This window comes from Dromiciops gliroides, chromosome 6 (genome assembly GCF_019393635.1).
Source record: "Dromiciops gliroides isolate mDroGli1 chromosome 6, mDroGli1.pri, whole genome shotgun sequence".
In the NCBI taxonomy this organism is placed as follows: Eukaryota; Metazoa; Chordata; class Mammalia; order Microbiotheria; family Microbiotheriidae; genus Dromiciops; species Dromiciops gliroides.
The window spans coordinates 157500538-157520274 of record NC_057866.1 but is presented as its reverse complement, the minus strand read 5'-3'; the positions used below and the strand labels follow the sequence as shown (position 1 = coordinate 157520274).

Sequence of the window (19737 nt, the reverse complement as noted above, 5' to 3'; positions counted from 1 at the left end):
ACGGGAAAAGAGGTGAGAAATGAGAGACTGAACAGGGAAAAATAGCAGGACTGCCCAGATGTGGAGAGGAGAGCGAGAGGAGTAGTGATAGAAGAGGGGAAAGTCAAAAGTAACTCTGAGCACTTGTTTGGGTGACTAGGAGGATGGAGGCATTGATATAACAGAGAAATCCACGGGAGGAGCGGGTTTCAAGGGAAAATGGTGAGATCGGTTTAAGACGAGTCAAGGTTCTTGAGAATCTGACTTAAGGCTGTCTGTGTTTCTGAATGATTCCCACTCTGCGTCAGTCTGATCTCTATGCTTCTTTCCATTTCTTCATGCTGTTCACATGAAATTTGGCCTCCTGTCTCTCTGCCCATCCAACCCCTTACCTTGATCCCAGGCACTACTAGTTCCCACCCACATTTCTGTGAAGCTTTTCCCAATGACTCAAGCCCTTAGGGAGCTTTTCCTTCCCTGAATTCTAATGCTGGTGTCCCCCATACTTTAATCCTTCAATTTATACTGTCTTGTTATATAATTATTTCATGTCTACGCCATATGTGTTAAATAGAATGTGAAATCCTTGAGGAAGCATGGCACCTGTGACCTAGTAGCTTCTTAATAAATGACTGTTAAATTGAACTGGATTAAAGGAAGGATGACATCCCCTAGCACTGTGTTGGGCATATAGGAGGTACTTCAAAAAAAACAAAAACAAAAACAAACCAGACTTTTGATTTCACGAGTGTAGAGAACTCCCAATGAGAAAACTGGTTGTGTAACATATGAGACGTGGAAATGTCTAATGATTTGCTTCTGGGCCACACAGACAGCATTGGTCAGAGTTAGGACCTGAACTCATGTCTTCCTGACCCCGAGCTCTCCACATGCTACTACTGCCTCTCTAGCCCCCATAAGCACTTATCACGAGATTTTCACTTATTCATAATTTATGTACAAAATGACTGAAGAATGATTACTTATATATGGGAATTTCTGCCAGAGCAGCACAGCATTGCAACAGCTGTGCCCTCACTGATCAAATGAAATAATACATACAATGCGTTTTATGAACCTTAAAGAGCTCTGAAAATATGAGCCGATATTGGGCAACAGAAGACTCCAGGCAAAGGGGAAAATGTAGAAAAAGCTTGTGGTATAGCAGTCATTTTAGAAAGTCAACAGTGGAACAGCGGCACTCCTACTTTTAAGGGGAACCTTGGTTAGTTATCAAGGCAATAAAGCTGGAGATGTGAAATCTGAAAACACGCACAGCAAACAGTGCAAAATCAAGTTAGAGTGTATATTATTAACTAGTGAGATTTAAAAAAAAAAAAACCACCTTTCTTCTACAGGCAAAATCCCATCACAACTAATACAGAGAGTCTTCCTCTGGAAAAGGGAGAAAACACCTTCCATGTCCCCATTAAAGTCCCAGAAGTAAGAGCTCTGTAGATCTCACTACAAAAGACTGTACAACAGATCCAAAGAATAAGGTCTTTGCCTGGTCCTAGATCACACAACAGTCACTTACTATAGAGCAAGAACTTGTTTGACAACTTAATTCCCATGTGCTTTAAGGGTAGAGAAAGGAGCCAGTCCTGATTTCTCTCTTTATGGTTCTTTAAGTGCTTTTACACCCATCATCAAATCAGCATAATGTACTACTGGTCAGGAAAGTGGGGAAACCCTGGCTCTGTGTGGGGCTACCCACTTAACTATTTGTGAGACCCTGGACAAACCCGTAGCCTGCTCCAGGTAACTCACTAGGAGTTAAGTCAAGGGCTCTGAAATCTTCCGGCCAGAAGAAGCTCCTTCCTGCACTGGTTCCCTGTGTTGGTGAATCTGAGGCTCATAGATTTGGAGCTGACAGAGAACCTGAAGGTGACCATGAAGGTTTTACAGATGACTGACCTGAGGTTGGGGGGGTCTGGGGGAGGTCAAACTGTCCCCAAGATCACAAGATGATCTTGAATTCAAAGCCAGGTCCTCTGACTCTAAATGGAAGCAGTTCTATTGCATTACCGAAGAAGAAGGTGGATCGTACAGATCCTTCAGGATATATACGGTCATCTCATTTGACCTTCACGATCACCTTGTGAGAGATGCTAGTCACACTGAGTCATTTAGAGTTCATACAACTAGCTGCAACAAAGCAGGCCTCTTGACTCAAAGGTCTTTAAACTGAAGAGGCACCAGATAACTATTGTCTTCCAACTCTCCTTACCCCGCCCTCCTTCATATGTACTAACTAGCTACAGAGAGCCATTTAAAATGTCAAATGAGGAACTGCATGAATATAGATCTAGGACTGTGGAAGAGGAGGGTGGGCTTTTGTCTGTCTTTTTTCCTTTTTTCTTGGAGGGGGGGATATATGGAAAGGCTCTGAAGCCCTCCAACTTTACAGAATCATAGCTTCAGAACTAGAAAGGAACCTTCAAGATTATCTAATTCAATGCCTTCCTTTTACAGGTGAGGAAACTGAGGGTCAGAAAAGACTTTCTCAAGGTCATGTGTAATTGCCAAAGCTGGGATTTGGGTCCAGGTCTTTATGACTCCAGGTCCCCAGACCTTTAGCTTTGTGCCATATTCCATCTCCTAGATGAAGCAGAGGAGTTCTAAGAGGGGATTTAAATTAGATTAACTTCCATCCCAACCCAACAATTTGGATGTCCTAAGGCCTTTGTTATGTAGGGATTTTACCTGCTGTAATTAATTCCTCACACACAGACACCCCGCTTCCCACAAAAAGCCACAGAACACCAACACTCACAGCAATGGGATCTTTTTGCTTTCAAAGTCTTCAAGAAGCAGATATTCTTCTCCTTCTTCAGAAACAAAAGAGGACCCTTGGCTGGTTTATAATCACATAAGAAATGGAGCAAGATCACCATTTACACATCAGTGAAATGTAGGCAACTTAAGTCTGCAACAGAGGCTACGGCAGACAACCTGCATCATAACTGTTTTCTGACAGGGCTTTGTGAAACAAGCCTGCACCCCGCAGCCCATGGTTAAGATCTCTCCTACACTTCCCTGTGCATCCATTAACCTCAATATACCACATCATTCCTGCAGAGAAAGCAGGCCTCCAACCTGGAGTAGCAAAGACTGCCAACACAAAATGCTAAAAGACAGCACAGAATCTTACCTTGCGGGTTCAAGCTTCTTGCTTTGACAGTTGATGAGCAAGAGGTAGTCTTGGGGATCATCCTGAATAGGAAGAGGTTCCAGGTGTGGTGGTAAGTTAATTAGCTGATAGGGAGGAGGTAGAGGACCAGGGGATGGATCCATCTGCAGAGGGGCTGGTGATGGATTTACAGCTAAAGGGAAGTCAGCTGAGGGCTGCAAAGAGCCAGGTGGTTTCACAGGATCTGGAAAGCAAAGTACAGACATCAAGTTGTGGTCTTACTTAGCGTCATAGATTTAGGTGGAACAGGTCCTCAGAGTTGATGTTGTCTGCCTTCTTCATTAGATTCATGAGGAAACTGAGGGTCAAGAGGAAAAGTGACCTATATACAGTCACAAGGGTGGTAAGTGGCTTGGCCAGGATTTTAATCCAAATTCTCAGAGGCTAAACTCTGTCAAATCAATCAACTCGTATTTATTAACACTAATTGCTACTAGTATTAATACTAAGTGTACTCATAGTACTAATAATACTAATTAATGCTTAATAAATAAATGAAATGAACTGCTTAAATAAATGTTTAAAGAAGTTAAGTGTATTATTATAATCTATTATAAATTTATTATGATTTTAAAATAAATTATGTTTGATATTTTAATAAATCACAAATTTAAATAAATTTATGGCTTAACTAAAACTACCATTATAAATAGTTAAATCAATAAACAAAGATTTATTAAGTACCTATTATGTATCAGGAATTGGGCTTATAAGTACAAAGAATGAAGCAGGTCCTATTCACAGGGATCTTGAGTTTTAATGGGGAGGGCCAACAAATACACATAAAAATATATACAGCATAAATATAAAGTGAATAAATACAAGTATACACAAAGTACATTAAATGCAAAGAGGTTTAAGAGGTAGCACTAGTTGTTTGTCCTTCATTTTTTTTTTAAGTGAGGCAATTAGGGTTAAGTGACTTGCCCAGGGTCACACAGCTAGTAAGTGTCAAGTGTCTGAGGCCGGATTTGAACTCTGGTCCTCCTGAATCCAGGGCCAGTGCTTTATCCACTACGCCACCTAGCTGCCCCTGAATTCTTTCTTGACCAAAGCATGGATGTAACAAGGAGGATTCTTCATCTTATGTGACTTGAGAAGGCCTTGTCCTACAAAGTCCTCTAAAATGACTCAGCAGCTCCTATCAATGTGGGGAAAGTGTTAGATTAGCTGTTAGAGGAGCTGCATTTAAATTCTATGCTGTTACTACCTGTTTGTACTGAAGCCAAGTCCCTGCCCCACCACCCCCACCCCAGGCCACAATTTCCTATAAAATAAGGGGACTGGATGAGATGAGCTCTTAAGGTCTCTTCTAGATCTAAGTTGTACGAATTCATAACCAGAGGATATGGAACAAACAGTTCCAGAAGAAATGCAAATTGTCTTAGAAAGAGGAAATATGAGAAGACATTCATTCCCACTCCATTCCACCCCTTTGCAGAGATGGGAGGTCCACAAGTGTTGCATATATTTTTAGACATTTTTAATGTATTGATCAAACAAGCTTATTTTTCCTCTTCTTTTTTTTTTTGAGGGGGGGAGGTCTAAAAAAAGTCAAATTGTTATACAGGATGGCTCTCTGGAAGGTGAAAAGAGGAATACTAAGAGAAATTGGTGATATAAAATCAATATGTCAACAAAACTTTTTTTTTTTTGGTGAGGCAAGTTAAGTGACTTGTCCAGGGTCACACAGCTAGAAAGTATTTGTGTCTGAGGCTGGATTTGAACTCAGGTCCTCCTGAATCCAGAGCCGGTGTTCTATCTACTGGGCCACCTAGCTGCCCCTTGAACAAAAGTTTTTAAAGAAAAATGAAAAAAAAGAAATACAAATTATCAACAACCATATAAACAAAGCTCTAGGACCCTAAAAATAAGAGAATTACAAATCAAAACAACTCTGAGTTTCCATCTCCCACTTATCAGAAAGTCAAAGATGACAAAAAAGGAACTTGACCGTTGTTGGATGGACTTTGGGAGGACAGGCATACTAATGTATTGCTGGGGGAACTAGGAAGTGGTCCAACTGCTCTGGAAAGCAATGCAGAGCTATACCCCAAAAGTCACAAAACGAGGCATTATGCTTTTACTATGGTTTACATATCAGAAAGAGAGGAAAGACAAAAGTGAAAGGATTCATATGTGCAAAAATATTTATAGCAACACGTTTTGCAGTGGTGAAGAACTGGAAACCAAATGGGTGTTCATCTATTAGGGAATGACTGAAGAATTTATCATATATGATTGGGATGGGATACTATTGTGCCATAAAAATGATGAAAGGGTTGGATTTAGAGAAATTTAGGAGATCTCATGTAGACTGATAGAGAAGAACTGTGAATGACTCAAAAACCATGTTTAATGCAATGACTGTGCCGAGACATTCATTTTCAGACATGGTTTTTAGGGATCTGTTTTGGGTGAACATATTTATTTGTCCCAAGGGAGGCTCCCCCCGACCTCCCTTTTTGGTGATGGGCTTGGGAGTGGTACAAAAAAAAGAAAAAGCAGTCAAGGAATAATTAAAAATACACAGAAGAAAGTTCAGAAGGGAGCACACAGCAAGGGCAATGTTGGCACTACCAAATTAAATTGAAGCATACCAAAAATTCACCAGCTGTGCATAGTTGAGAGTCAGAGGTTCATTTGCCATCTTCTTCTTTTGTTTGTTTTATAAGTTCATGTTCATGCTTGTTGATATTTGTCAAGTTCATTATAATTAAAAGGGGGGAAAAAACTTCATGAGCATGCTTTGCTCTGTTTAGCAAAATACTCCAGCTTTTTTCTAGCAAGATAAGCAAAGCCAGACTCCTAGGAAGCCCTTTTTCTTATTTAAATCCTCCATCCTCATAGTTTAAGAGAGGGCTACAGTACAGTGGCATAGCACTTGGCCCTGAGATGATCTTGCTGTGCATTTTCTCTCTTTTATCTGGTATTTCAGCATTTTTTCTCAGAAGTCACAGGGGGAAAAATTTCCTAAGGCTAGGAACAGCCAAACCAACGTCCATTTCTATCTACCAAGGTGTCCCCACAAATGAGTCACTTCTGTTACACAATCTATGGCATCTGCATGACCACAGGGTCATTAGTCCAAAGGCCTAGCACTGGAAAAGCCCTTAGGGGTCATCTAGTTCAACCCCCTCATTTTACAGATGCTAAGGCCAGCTCTGTCATCTCTAGGTAGGAGAGACAGATTGGATACAGGTGCAGTTACTAAGGGTGTATTTCCTGCTGCAGCAGCTCTCCATCCTGCATGGAAAGTTTCTAATACCAAAATTTTTATAATATTTTGCAGGATTAGTCACTTGGCACTTCTAAAAAACCACCCTTGTGCCGATGCCTCCCCTTGGCATGGATGTGACCCCAGGTTACTTAGGACTATGCCAAGTCGGCACAAGCCCTGGCAGGTTTGACCAGGCTGGCAAGGTGTTAAGTGTGGGTCAGACTAAAGACTAGCTATCTGCTGCCTTGAGGACTAGCCTACTTAAGTAAAGAAAGGCTCATAAGGAGAAAACTGGCCACCAGGTTATGAATTTAAGGAAATGGATAAAACCTTTCACGTCCTTACCTGCTTTAAAATCTATGACCCTGTGCATGCGACAAATGTTCATTCTGTTCCCATGACTGAGCCGCCCTCTCAGCCCACAACGTCCATCTCTCTCTGCCACACCTGACCCTTTATTTCATTGGTGAGTTCCTTCTGGGCCTACATTTTAGGACAGATCCAGGCCCATTATGCTTCATACTGCTTTTTCTGATTTTTTTGGACTTCGCCACCACCAGAAGGATGTTATGAGAAGCTGCCTTTTTACCTTCAGTGTCACCAGGTGCCCATGTGGGTACCTTCTGCCATGTCTATTTTCAGCTCCCTTTTATATGCTATCTTCTCTCTCATTAGAATCTAAGCTCCTTGAGGGTAGGAACTGCTTCTGTGTGTGTGTGTGTGTGTGTATACATATATATATTCCTAATGCTTTGCATTAGCACAATGCCTGGCACATACAGTAATCCTTTCCACATCGAAGGGTAAGGGGTTGAGGGTTTTATGGGCAAGGTACCCCTGAAGCCTGGAAAAATCCACATAAAATTTTTGGCCCCCCTTTGTACCAAGGAAGTCTGATTTTTTTTCCTCTTTTTTGAAAATGGGGTGTTCACAACACCTTATTGTAAAATATGGGTTGATATTACACTATACTAGACGATACATGTATTTTATGCAATTCTGAGTTTCTAAACTTTTTCTGTGTCATCTTCTGGCCTTTGTGTGATTGCGGCTTCTACAAAACTCCCCCCAAATTCCCATTTAATTTCTTATGCTGACCCATGATATATCAAAACCTTGATGGGGAAGGTCATACTGTGGAAGGGATAACTGTGCTAAGCACTAGTAAATGCTAGCTGCCTCTCTACCTAACTGGTTGTCTCTCTTAACGAGTCCATTGACCAACAGTTAGGCAAACCATTGGAGGAAATAAGACACATCCATATCGACATTCTCACTGTAAATAAAAATAGAAGAGAAAGAAAGAGAAGTGAAATGGAAAGATGACTCCCAGGTTCATGGGGAGGGAGGAATATAAGAGTTGGTAATGTTGGTTTTACTGTGTTTCCAAAGGCAACAAGAAGCTTCATTTCATGAGCTACTGTAATGCCCACAGGAACCAAATATCCGATAGGCTGTCACGAATATGACAGCCCCTCCCCCCCATCAGACACATCAATGAAGCAGAGAAATTCAATGAAGAACTTAACAAGAGCACACATATTAAGTCAACATTCAGGTGAATAGCTGATATATATGTGTGTGTATACAGACAGACATACATGCATGCATACATACACACACATATGAAGGGAATTCCACTCTAGAAGATCACAACATGAGCAGGCTAAAGAGATATGGAGGAACTCTGATTGCCATTTGATGACTTAGGGGCTATGCATTCAGGTCCTAGAGTTTCCCTATTTGTGAATAGCAACACCTGCACAGCCCATGGAACAGGACTGTTGTGAGAAAAGTACTTTGAAAGCTTTTAAGTGGTACAGAGGGGCCATCTCCAGTCCCCCTGATACATATCTGGCCACTGGACCCAGATGGCTCTGGAGGAGAGAGTGAGGCTTATGACTTTGCACAGCCCTCCCTAATTTAAATCTAATTCACTTGCAAGTCATGACATCACCTTCCCAATGTCATTGGTCTTCTTTGAGATTGAAAAGACAAACAACAAGTAGAATAGAAATGTGAGTTCTAGGGGCAGCTAGGAGATGCAGTGGCTTTGTAGTCAGGAGACACTGGGTGAGTCACTTAACCCCTGACTGCTTCAAAAAGAAAAAGAAATATGAGTTGTTACTGTAGAGGAATTACCCACAAAGATGAAATCACAGATCCATGAAAAAATATGCAAGCAACTTGTTAATGCTCATGTCTTTCTGGGTATGCAGTGTGCTTTTGAGCTCTCTCTGTCTCTGTCTCTCTCTCTCTGTCTCTCTCTGTCTTTCTCTGTGTCTCTCTCTCTGTGTCTCTGTGTCTCTCTCTCTCTGTCTCCATTTAATTTCTATTCTGATACTGACCAAATACATGGATAGGGATAAAGTCCAATTTTCATACCCATTATGCATCCTTAATACTGAAAGAAAACCCATTTATACTATAAATATCTGCCTTCAATAAGATAAATTTCCTTTTTAAAATCAGCAGCCTCTTCCTTTCAAGGGCCAGCTTTGCAAAACTTGACAGAATAATTTATCTTAACTAACGCGATAAATCCTTTATTGAGTTCAAGTTTGGTCCCATACTTCCTAGATAAATTGAGGTCATCTAATTCAACACTTCTCCCCTACCCTTGTTTTACAGATAAGGGAAATAAATCCTAGAAAGGCTAACTGCCTTTCCAGTGATATCACAGGTAGTAAGAGGTAGAACCAAGATCCAATTCAAGCCCAGGCCCTCAGATTCCAAATCCAGTATTCTTTCCACTGCTGGTGTCATAGTTCTGTACTGTCACCCTTCCAAAAAGCCCCTGACAACATTTTTGAAATAAAGGGAAGGGGGCGGCTAGGTGGCGCAGTGGATAAAGCACTCTGGCCTTGGATTCAGGAGTACCTGAGTTCAAATCTGACCTCAGACACTTGACACTTACTAGCTGTGTGACCCTGGGCAAGTCACTTAACCCCAATTGTCCCACAAAAAAACCCCCAAAAACCCCCACAGAAATAAAGGGAGACTAAAAACGACATTATCCACAGTTCTCATAAAAATCTTGACACAGAATAAAGCTTTCTCTCCTTTACAATGACACAAACCAACCTAAAAAGTTACAGTGAAGCCACAAGAACTGTTCGATTACAGATCTGTCTGGCAATGAGAGCCTTTAGCACTTGGTGCATGGAGTGCTCATTTTCTGAGCAAATGGACCATTAGGAGAATTCGCCTCCTGATGCCACTAAGGTCCTCAACCAGAGAGAATTCCAATATGAGGCATTTTGATGCTGCTGTTGTTTTTGTTGGGATTCAGTCAGGCAGAAGAAATATCCAGTCTGTACTTTTTCAGAATCATCTCTTCTTTCAAGCTCCCCAAGTAGAGGAATCCATTCTTTCCCTTAGCATAATCTTCCTTCCTGGCTTCCACATGGAAGATACTAAGGGAAGGGAGGGAGAGAGAATGAAGCATTTGTATAGCCCTATAAGCCAGACACTGGGTTAAGCACTTAACAAATATTATCTCACTTGATCCTCACAACAACCCTGTAAGATAGGTGCTGTTACTACCTCATTTTACAGTTGAGAAAACTGAGGCAAACCAGAGGGCAAGTGACTTGCCCAGGGTCTCACAGCCAGTAAGTCTTGAGGTCACATTTGAACTCTGGTCTTCCTGACTCCAGGCCCAGTGTTGTAACCACTGTGCTGCCTCTAATAACTCACATGTACCATGTTTTAGGATTTACAGAGTCCTTTCATCACAACAACCTAATGAGGAAGGATAACTACTAATAATTTCACACCCCTTCCTTCTTTTGTCAGGATCTCTGATTTTTATTGGTGTAGAGTCTGACACTCCCTCCAATAATCTGTTAACTCAGAGACTTTGAAAGCTTCCAGGGGCACCAAGAGACACCCTCCAAGGTCATGCAGCTCAAATATACTTGAGGAAGGACCTTATGTATATATGTGTATATGTACATGTATATGCGTATATGTGCATATGTATATGTATATATGTGTATATGTACATGTACATGTATATGTATATATATGTATGTATAGGTGTATGTATGTACAGTCTGATCTCTATATAACCACAGAGACAGCATGGTATACTGAAAAGTGTTGGATTTGGAATTGAGATCCGGATTTGGACCTGGCTCTGAAACTAGCTGTGCAGTCTGAATAGATCACATGTGTTTTCTCATCTGTAAAATGAGAGGAAGCAGTGGCATGGTGTAGAGAGTGTGTAGCCTTCCTAAGCTCCCTGAGGGCAGGGACTTTCTTTCTCCTTCTTATTTGTATCCTCAGGGCTTAACACAGTGCCAAGCACAGAGAAGGTGCTTAATAAATGTTTATTCATTGAATTGAAAAGGGACCAGCCTTCTGCACTGAAGTAGGGTGAGACCGGTAAGGAAAGTCTGGGGAGCTCGAGCTCCCCGTCAGTAACTGACAAAGAGTGAAAGGAAAGGAGGTGGTGTGGTGAGGAGAGAGGGCACTTCCCATGTTCCCTTGGAGGTTGCAAAGTGCTTTGCTGTTCGGGCTTAACGTTAGAGAGCAGCATTGATACCAATACCTGACATTCTTATAGCAGTGTAAAGTTACAAAGCATCTGATTTACATCCACGTACTGCCTAGATGCACAGAAGTCTATTTAATGCACTAGAATTAACAGGTGACAGCACAAATCTGACCTAAGGCAAGTATTTACCTAGCTCTCAAAGAAGGGCTTATGAAAAAACATAGGTGTCATTGGGAGCCAAAGAAAAAGAGGATAGGATAATGGAAAGGTGACTGTATCCTAGGGATTATGTGTGTAACCTGCAGTCTGTGATGTGACACCTGCCCTAAACACTAGAGTATTAATCAGCTCAAGTTCAGAGGACCATCAATCATCTAGTTCAATCCCTTTTACTTTCTCTATGAGGCAACTGAGGCCCAGGGAATTTAAGTGACTTACCCAAGGTCATTCAGGCAGTAAAAAGAGGCAAGACTGGAACTCGGGTCCTCTGGTTCCAGACCCAGGGCTCATTTGGCTGTTCCATGCAGCCTCTTTTGAAAGTAACCTTAGGGCAGCTAGGTGGTGCAGTGGGTAGAGCACCAGCCCTGGATTCAGGAGTACCTGAGTTCCAATCCAGCTTCAGACACTTAACACTAGCTGTGTGACCCTGGGCAAATCACTTAACCCCAATTGCCTCACCAAAAAAAAAAAAAAAAGTAACCTCACTATTTGAAAGGTTATCAATTCTCATTTTTTATTCTAATTCATTGTAACTCATGAAAGTTCTGTTCCAATATCCTTTGCATAGAAATATTTTGGCTCTCTCTCTACCCCCAGGACATACAGTCATACAGCAGGGAGTACCTAAGTTCAAATCCAGCCTCAGACACTTGACATGTAACCCTCATTGCCCCGTAAATAAACAAACAAACAAATAAATAAATAAACAAACAAAAAAATGAATGAATGAAGTCATACAGCAAATCAATTGAGTAAATCTTCCTGGTGGGAGTAGAGGTGCAGAGAGAAGATAAAAAGTCATCACACAGCAGGACAATCCCTCTCCAAGGCAGCTTCATTTATTCACATGATGAGTTTTTCTCACCTTCTAATTTCCCTGCCAACAAATAGTAAACCGTGTTCTTACCCCCTCTGTATGCATAAGATGTTGCTATTTCATGAACAAGATCTGGGGTGCAAAAAGACAGAGAATTGAAAACTGGAAGATAATCCCTTCATTTTATTTTTCAGTACTGCTGATGCCTTTTGATCATTTGTATGTAATTTCCAGATAATAATAAAAACAGCTACCATCTCTATAGCATTTTAAGATCTTCAAAGTGCTTTCTTTGCAAATACTATCTTGTTTTACAATCACAACAACCTTGGGAACATAAATGCTGTTATTCCCATTTTACAGATGAGGAAACAGACAAATTAAGTGATTTGCCCCAGGTCTCACGACTAGCATCTGAGTCACATTTGAACTCATGTCTTCCTGGGGGCAAGTCCACCATTGAGGTGCATCTAACAGATATTTTCCTCCCTAAAAAGACTTTCCTGGTAACAAAGAAAAATAGTTCATCCCAGAGACCTGACAGTGTGTGCAATATTCCAAGCATATAGTCCTCATCAGAGGAGAGGAGAGGAGAGGAGAAGAGAAAAGAGAAGCTGGTGTCTTTCTTCATCTCTTCTCTGGGGCCAAGGTTCAAAAATTTTATTTTAGAGACATGGCAACAGATGCCCAGAAAGCTTCAGTGATTTGTCCAAAGTCAACCAGGTAAGAATTCATTCAATAGGCACTGAATTACACCTACTAGGTGCTGGGTGCTGTGTGTGGAAATAAGGCCAAGGGAAAAGAAAGACAAATGCCACTTAAGCCTTTAAGGAGCTTGCATTGCTTAAAAAATTAAATATAAAAAATGCAAAAAGTAGTTTCTGGGGGAGGACACTATCACAACAAGCTTCCAACAGGAGCTTTGAGCCCTGGTCTTGGGACTTCAGGTGTGATGGATGTATCCCCACTATATGTTTCCTGTTTTTTCTATTCTGCTCACAATATGGACTACTGAAGAGAACAAACCAAAAACATCTTTCATGATGTTTACTTTAAATAAGGGAAGGACAGCTGTGAAAAGAAAGTACCAACTTCCAAAATCAACAACATCCCATAAAAGATTTTCAGAATAATGTAATACAGAAAAATAAGATGAAAGGATTGTTTATCTTCCAACTTTAAATCCTCTCTGAATTTCTGCACTTGGCCTCTTGTTCATAAAATAAAAAGTCTTACACCTACAAAGGGAGTAAGGATTTTAAGAAGCCTCCCGTGCGTTGGCTCAGAATGCACCCTCGGCCCATTTGGTGGTTTCAGAGCTATTTGATGTGTGTGAATCTGCCTTGCTTCATTTCACATATTTGAGCAGAAGAACAGCCCTAGACAGGACAAAACCTCCATCCAAAGTTAAACAGACTTGAGGGGGAAAATCCTGCTTCAGTCACCAGAGTCATGAGATGGTGTTGGCCTGCTACATTCTGGAAGTGGCGCTCAGGGTTGGTTTGAGTCTGGCCAGTGTACTGCTGCTCTGGATCAATGCTGGCATCGAATTTCTGAGAACTAAATGCTCAGCTTGGGTGTGCTTCAGTATGTCGAAAACTATTCTCACTCTCCTAGCAGAAGGCAAGGAGAATGTAATTGACACCCATTAAAGACACTGTAGGCTGCTGGGGCAAAATCCTAATTGAAATTTACTTAAGAAGCGGATAATGACTAATAGAGAAAATCTCCTGAGTTTTTCTTCGGCTGGAAGTAGATTACTAAGTGAAGAGCCACACAAACAACAGGAATATCTTCCTCCTCCCCATACCCTTCCTATTTACTCAGTTTTATTAGCTTGAAACCAGTTGTACTTGGCATGCCCTATAAGTCTGCCTGGGCTGGAGTGTGTGAGTGAGAAGAAAATAAGTGTTACTAAATTGGTATAGTTTTTTAAAAAATGGCATAAAAATCCCAGCTTTCCCTGCAATGATGGTGAAAGTGGCCAACATGGTGAGCAGTCTGCCACTACTTCCTGTAAGCCCCTATAACCAAGGATTCAGGTCTGATCAACTAAACCACCTTCCCACTAATCCTGTTCCTGCTGCAGATGATAGAGACTTGTGTAGCATCACCAGACATCCTTAGGCTCCTATGGGTGCTCCCCTCAAGGGGTTGAACCATCAATGAATCCTCCATTTCCCTTCACACCCCCCATAAATGTCCTTGTCTAAAAAATTAAATTAAGTTAAAAAACAGGTGTCTTCCATCTTCATCACTAACATACTTGACCTGTATTTATTGTTTGTTTTGGTTTGTTTTTGTTTTTTTTTACGGGGCAGTGGGGGTGTCAAGTGTCTGAGGCCGGATTTGAACTCAGGTACTCCTGAATTAAGGACCGGTCCTTTATCCACTGCGCCACCTAGCCACCCCCAACCTGTATTTATTTAATCATAATAACTAGCATTTCTATAGCACTTTAAGGTTTGTAAAGTGCTTTACAAATATACCGAATATTATGACAAATAATATTCTGGAAGCTTGGAAGGTTGCTACTATTATCTCCATTTTGCAGACATGGAAACTAAAGTAGACAGATTGAATGATTTGGCCAGGATCACACATCTGGGAAACTGGGAAGTACCTGAGGCTGCATTTGAACTCATATCTTCCTAAGAACTCCAGATTCAGTGTGCCATCTACATGTCACCTAAACTGAGTAATGCAGCTATTTTGAGAATACCGAGGGTCAGGGTGAATGTGTGAGAGCAACTCAGGAAGATGTTTTCATTAAGAAGGATAGTTCGGCTGAACAAAGAGTATTTATAGGAGAATAACATAGAATAAGGTTGGAAATGCAACAAGGGGAGCTTGTGTTTGTTTCTAGAGAGACAAGAGAGCAACTGCAGTTATAAAGTAGGAGAGTGCCCTGGTCAAACCTACGATCTAGGAACCATTTTGTAATCTCTGTGAAGGATGGACTAGAAATGGAAGAGAACTGAAGCAGAGTCAATTCTTACCTGTGAGGATACTCTTTTAAAAAAATAGTGCCCTTTAAAACTGGTGAACAAAAGGGCAGCAAATGGAGTCTAAACACAAAGTATTCGCAGATGCATTCTCAAAGGAGATGACCCAGAGTAACCCAAAGGTTCTTCAACTGATTTCATCTCCTTCCAGGGACCCCCGCTTTAACGCAATCTAATTAAATCTTTCAAGTGGAAAATTTCTCTTCTTCCTCTTGCTAGTAAATGCCTTTGTCAAGAATGTGAAAAACACTTCACATAGCTTCAAGTGTAGGAACCCCTGAAGTGATTTTTTGACAAGAAATATATTTAACAGAAGGATGATCAACAGAGAGACCAAGATGACAGTATCCAAGAGGGATCGGGGAGAAGTCCAGCATTTACGACTCTGACTGGTCGGTCCTAGCTGGGCCAGCAGCCCAGGAGCTGACAGCAGAGAGCCGGTTTACTCTGACAGACAGGAGGCTGCACAACCATCCAGAATTTATTAACCAAGGACCTACTATGAATGAGGTAATTCGGTGCTGGGGAAACGAAAACAAGAACAAAACAAGCCTTGATCTCAAGGAGATCAGTCTATTGAAAGGAAGGAATACAACATGTACACACTGAACAGATAATGGAGGAGAGAGAGAGGGAGAGGGGGAGGGAGGAGGAGGAAAAGGAGTGAGAAGAGACACAGAGAGACAGAAAAAGAAGAGGGAAAGAAGGGGGCACAGAAGAGGGGGATAGAGGAAGTGAGAGATGGGGGAGAGAGAAGGGGAGAGAGAGAGAGAAAGAGATAGAGAGAGAGAGAGAGAGAGAGAGAGAGAGAGAGAGAGAGAGAGAGAGAGAGAGAGAAGGAGGGAGAGGGAGAGAGAGAGCTAGTTAGAAGGGACCTGAATAATCCATCAATAAATCAGCCTAACAGTAACTGCCTATTCGTGGGATAGCTAGGAAGATAAAATGAGTAGGGTGATACAGTAGAGAGGACCCTGATTTGAAGACAAAGAACCTGGTTCAAATCTTCTTTCTACCCATGTATTAAACATAAGGCTTCATGACCCTGAGTTTCCTCAGTTGTACAATGAGATTCGATAAGACATTTCCAAGGTCCTCTCTAGGCCTTGATCCTATATTTTGTAAGCATGAAGCACTCTATGTATGAACACTGTTATTTTGATTATGCCATAAGATCTGCTGTTGTTGTTTGTTCTTTGTTCTCAAAGAAGATCATAACATCAGGATGATGTCATGACATGACTTGCACTCAATGAGATTTAAATGAGGCAGGGCTGTGCAAGGTCACCAACCTCACTCTCTCCTCTAGAACCATCTGGGTCCAGTGGCAAGATATACATCAGGATGACTGGAGGTGGCCCTGGATGTTTAAGGCAATTAAGGTTAAGTGACTTGCCCAGGTTTATACAGCTAGTAAGTATCTGAGGTGAGATTTGAACTCAGATCCTTCCAACTTCAGGGCTAGTGCTCTATCCACTGTGCCACCTAGCACATGTCCCATGTCATGAAAACACATTAAATGTATTATAAATATAAATAAATATTAAATAAACCTTTGTAACACTGAATTTACACCAGAATTTTTCAGGAGCTCATTGTATGAAGTATACCTGGAATTTAGTAACTGACAATGTTGATGTCATATGAATTGGTAGGTCCTACTCCTACCTTCCCCCTCCTATGCCCCAATGGCTTAGAAGCTCAGATGATTAGGGAACTTCAAGTCTTGATAATGGAGTTGGTGGCTAAGCTTTTGCTTACTCTGAGAGAACTCCATCCTCAGAACGGACAAGGTGCAAGGGAAAGTGTTAAAATCAGTCTGAAGTGCATTATACACACCAAACTGAGGTTTGTCTACTGGGATCAATTTTCTTGGGCCTGTTCTCTAGGGAAACCTCAGGAATAAAAAGACTCAGGTTCAGGGTAGATAATATACTACCTACAAGCAGGTAGGTAGTGGAATGGAAAGAGTTCCAGACTTAAAAGTCAGGAAGACCTGAGTTCAAATTCTTCTTTACTAGCTAGATGACTAGACAATTTATTTAACCTCTCTGCTTCAGGACCCCAATATGTAAAAGGGTGATAATAATAGCACCTATTTCACAAAGTGGTTTGAAGGTCACAGGAAATAACAAATGTGAAGAAATTTGCAGAACTTTAAAATGCTATGTAAATGCAGGCCATTGTTACTATTGTTGTTATTAGCCCAAAGCATTATTATAAGAAAAACAATCTCAAAGCTTTTGCTGCAAGCTAGGTGGCTAGGTGAATAGAGCTGGGTCTGAAGTTAGGAATATTCATCTTCATGAGTTCAAATCTGGCCTCAGACACTTCCTAGCTGTGTGACTCTGGACAAGTCACTTCACCCTGTTCGCCTCAGTTTCCTCATCTGTCAGATGAGCTGGAAAAGGAAATGGCAAACCACTCCAGTATCTTTACCAAGAAAACCCAACTGATAAATTAAACATGACTAAAACAACTGATGGACAACAAAAATTACTATCCCTATGGTTCTTTCTAGAGGGGCCAGCACCAGGCTATCAAATAGGACCCTAGGACACACAAGTATTTGTTAGTGCTAGGATACCTTGGTCTAACCTATCAAACTTCTCTTGCTCAAAGAACTCTGCTCACACACAAGTGAATTAATTTGTAAACTTGTGACCTTGATGATTCAGAAACAATCCTTATGCAGACTTCCCAGAAAAAACACACAGACACAGACACAGACACACACACACACAGACACACGCACACACACACACACGCATGATATCACTCCCCTAACCCTCAACTCTACTAAATATAAGGCTTCTCAGAAACTTTACATAATTTCAACTAACTGTAATTGACAAACAGAGAGTGCAAGCCAACTTTCCAGGCATTCAGTAATATGGGAAAATAGCAGGGTCATGATATTCTAAGAAGTTCCTGGAACTAAGAGACAGGTCAAATCCACCACCACCTCCCAGCCCCTTTCCTTTTGTTTTAAAGAAGAAATTCATTGTTCTCAGAGGGAATAAGACTAGTTATTCTCTTCGACCTTGGGATCACAACTCAATCTACTCTTTGCTTGTTCTCCACCCCCGCCCACCCTCCCAAAAGACCCCACACAGAAATCCAGCATCAGACTAGGGGAGCTTAAATCATTTTGGGAGATCTTCTAAACTCCCAATTGGGGACATAATCAGCTTTCCCAAAAAAGGAAGAGAACTCTCTTGGGGCTAAGGTGGGGCAGCCCCACAGAAATATAAATGTATTTAGCATTGGCTTCAGCTCTTCTGAAGCAAGTGCATGGCAAGCAGATGACCCACCGATGGAAAGGAGAATAAAATGTTTGTGTAGACATGATTAAACAGTACGAATGAGATTATAAAGGACATAAATGACTATGCCATAGAGAGTGTGGCATCACTTAAACCAAGGGTTTTTAATCTGGGGTCTGTGAACTTGCATTTCAAAGTGTTTGATAACTTTGTTTCCCTATCATTGGACTCCTTTGTAATGCTCTGTATTTTATTTTATGCATTTAAAAATATTATTCTAAGAGGGGGTCCCTAGGCCTCACCAGGCTGTCCTGTGCTTGGAGTGAGGGGGTGTCTATGACACACAAAAAGGCTAAGAACTCCTGGCCTAACCTGTGGCTTAAAAAACAACACATCTTGCAAAGTCAGCAAGGAAGCATAGACTGCAGATGGCTTTAAAACCAGAATTGTCATTTGGTTACTGTGTTTTGAATACATAAAATACGTATTCCATGCCCATAAAAGCACACTACAGAATAGTTAGTTAAAACCATCATATGAGGGACATTTCATATTTAACTGTTACATTCTGGAAAATCCAGGTCTATGAATATAATAAAACATTCCCATTTTTTACTAATTCGCAAAGGTCATGACTTACTAAAAAACACAAATTAAAGAACATTCAAAGAAAGACAATTTTACTCTTTTCAAGGGCAGTATGCATGCTGGGCTAGACAAGGACTGGCAAACTGGTCCTTCAGGACTGGTTTTTGTTTTGTTTTGTTTTTAGGGCAATGAGGGTTAAGTGACTTGCCCAGGGTCACACAGCTAGTAAGTGTCAAGTGCCTGAGACTGGATTTGAACTCAGGTCCTTCTGAATCCAGGGCTGGTGCTTTATCCACTGTACCACCTAGCTGCCCAAGGACTGGTTTTTAATGAAGAGATAAGATAGGAAGATGTAGGGAACTCCCTGGATGAGGAAATTCTCTTCACTAATTAATAGGGTTAGTATCTTCTCTGTAATTTTTCACCTGAAGGAGTTGTAAAGAGAACTGAAAGTTTAAATGGCATGCTTAGAGTCACATACCCAGTATTCTTCACAGTCAGAACTTGAACCCAAGTCTGAGGCCAGGTCTAGCTGGACCTGGACTAGCCAATTTGAAATGGGCACTGATATAACGGCAACATAATTGACTATTTTTTCAAGTGCTCAAAAACAGTTACTAAGTTTTTTTTTAAAAAGATCCCTTTCATAACTTTGTTTATATTATCAAATTTCTTAGCAAACCCCCCCTTTTTAGAGCAAAAAGTAAACTTCAGCTAAGCCTTGGGCCCCAAATTAACAAATTCAGAATGAATAGAGCCAAGAAACATATCCTCTATCTTCCTATTTTGTGCCTCGGTTGATACTAGTATTCAGGGGGTTGAGTAAGTTGTCTGTTAACTCATCTTCCAAGCATTCAATATGATTTTGACATATGCATGGGGGGCAATTTGTCAGAAGATAGCAGACCTTAAAGGCATTTGTTCTACCAGGTCTAATGGGTTTTTAAAAATA

The 19737-nt window shown here is 41.1% G+C and overlaps 1 protein-coding gene across 4 annotated transcripts in view; it reads right to left on the bottom strand.

The window, feature by feature from the left end:
- Positions 1-19737, bottom strand: part of GAB1 (GRB2 associated binding protein 1) — a 181471-nt gene that overhangs the window by 36310 nt on the left and 125424 nt on the right. For 2 of the 4 annotated variants that reach the window (XM_043973057.1, XM_043973059.1), the window contains exons 3-4: positions 3134-3356; positions 2756-2836 (exon numbers count right to left, since the gene is read on the bottom strand). In XM_043973057.1, coding sequence (XP_043828992.1) covers positions 2756-2836; positions 3134-3356 — 304 coding nt within the window. The remainder of the gene's footprint in view (positions 1-2755; positions 2837-3133; positions 3357-19737) is intronic. The other 2 variants (XM_043973058.1, XM_043973060.1) reach the window with 1 other exon arrangement.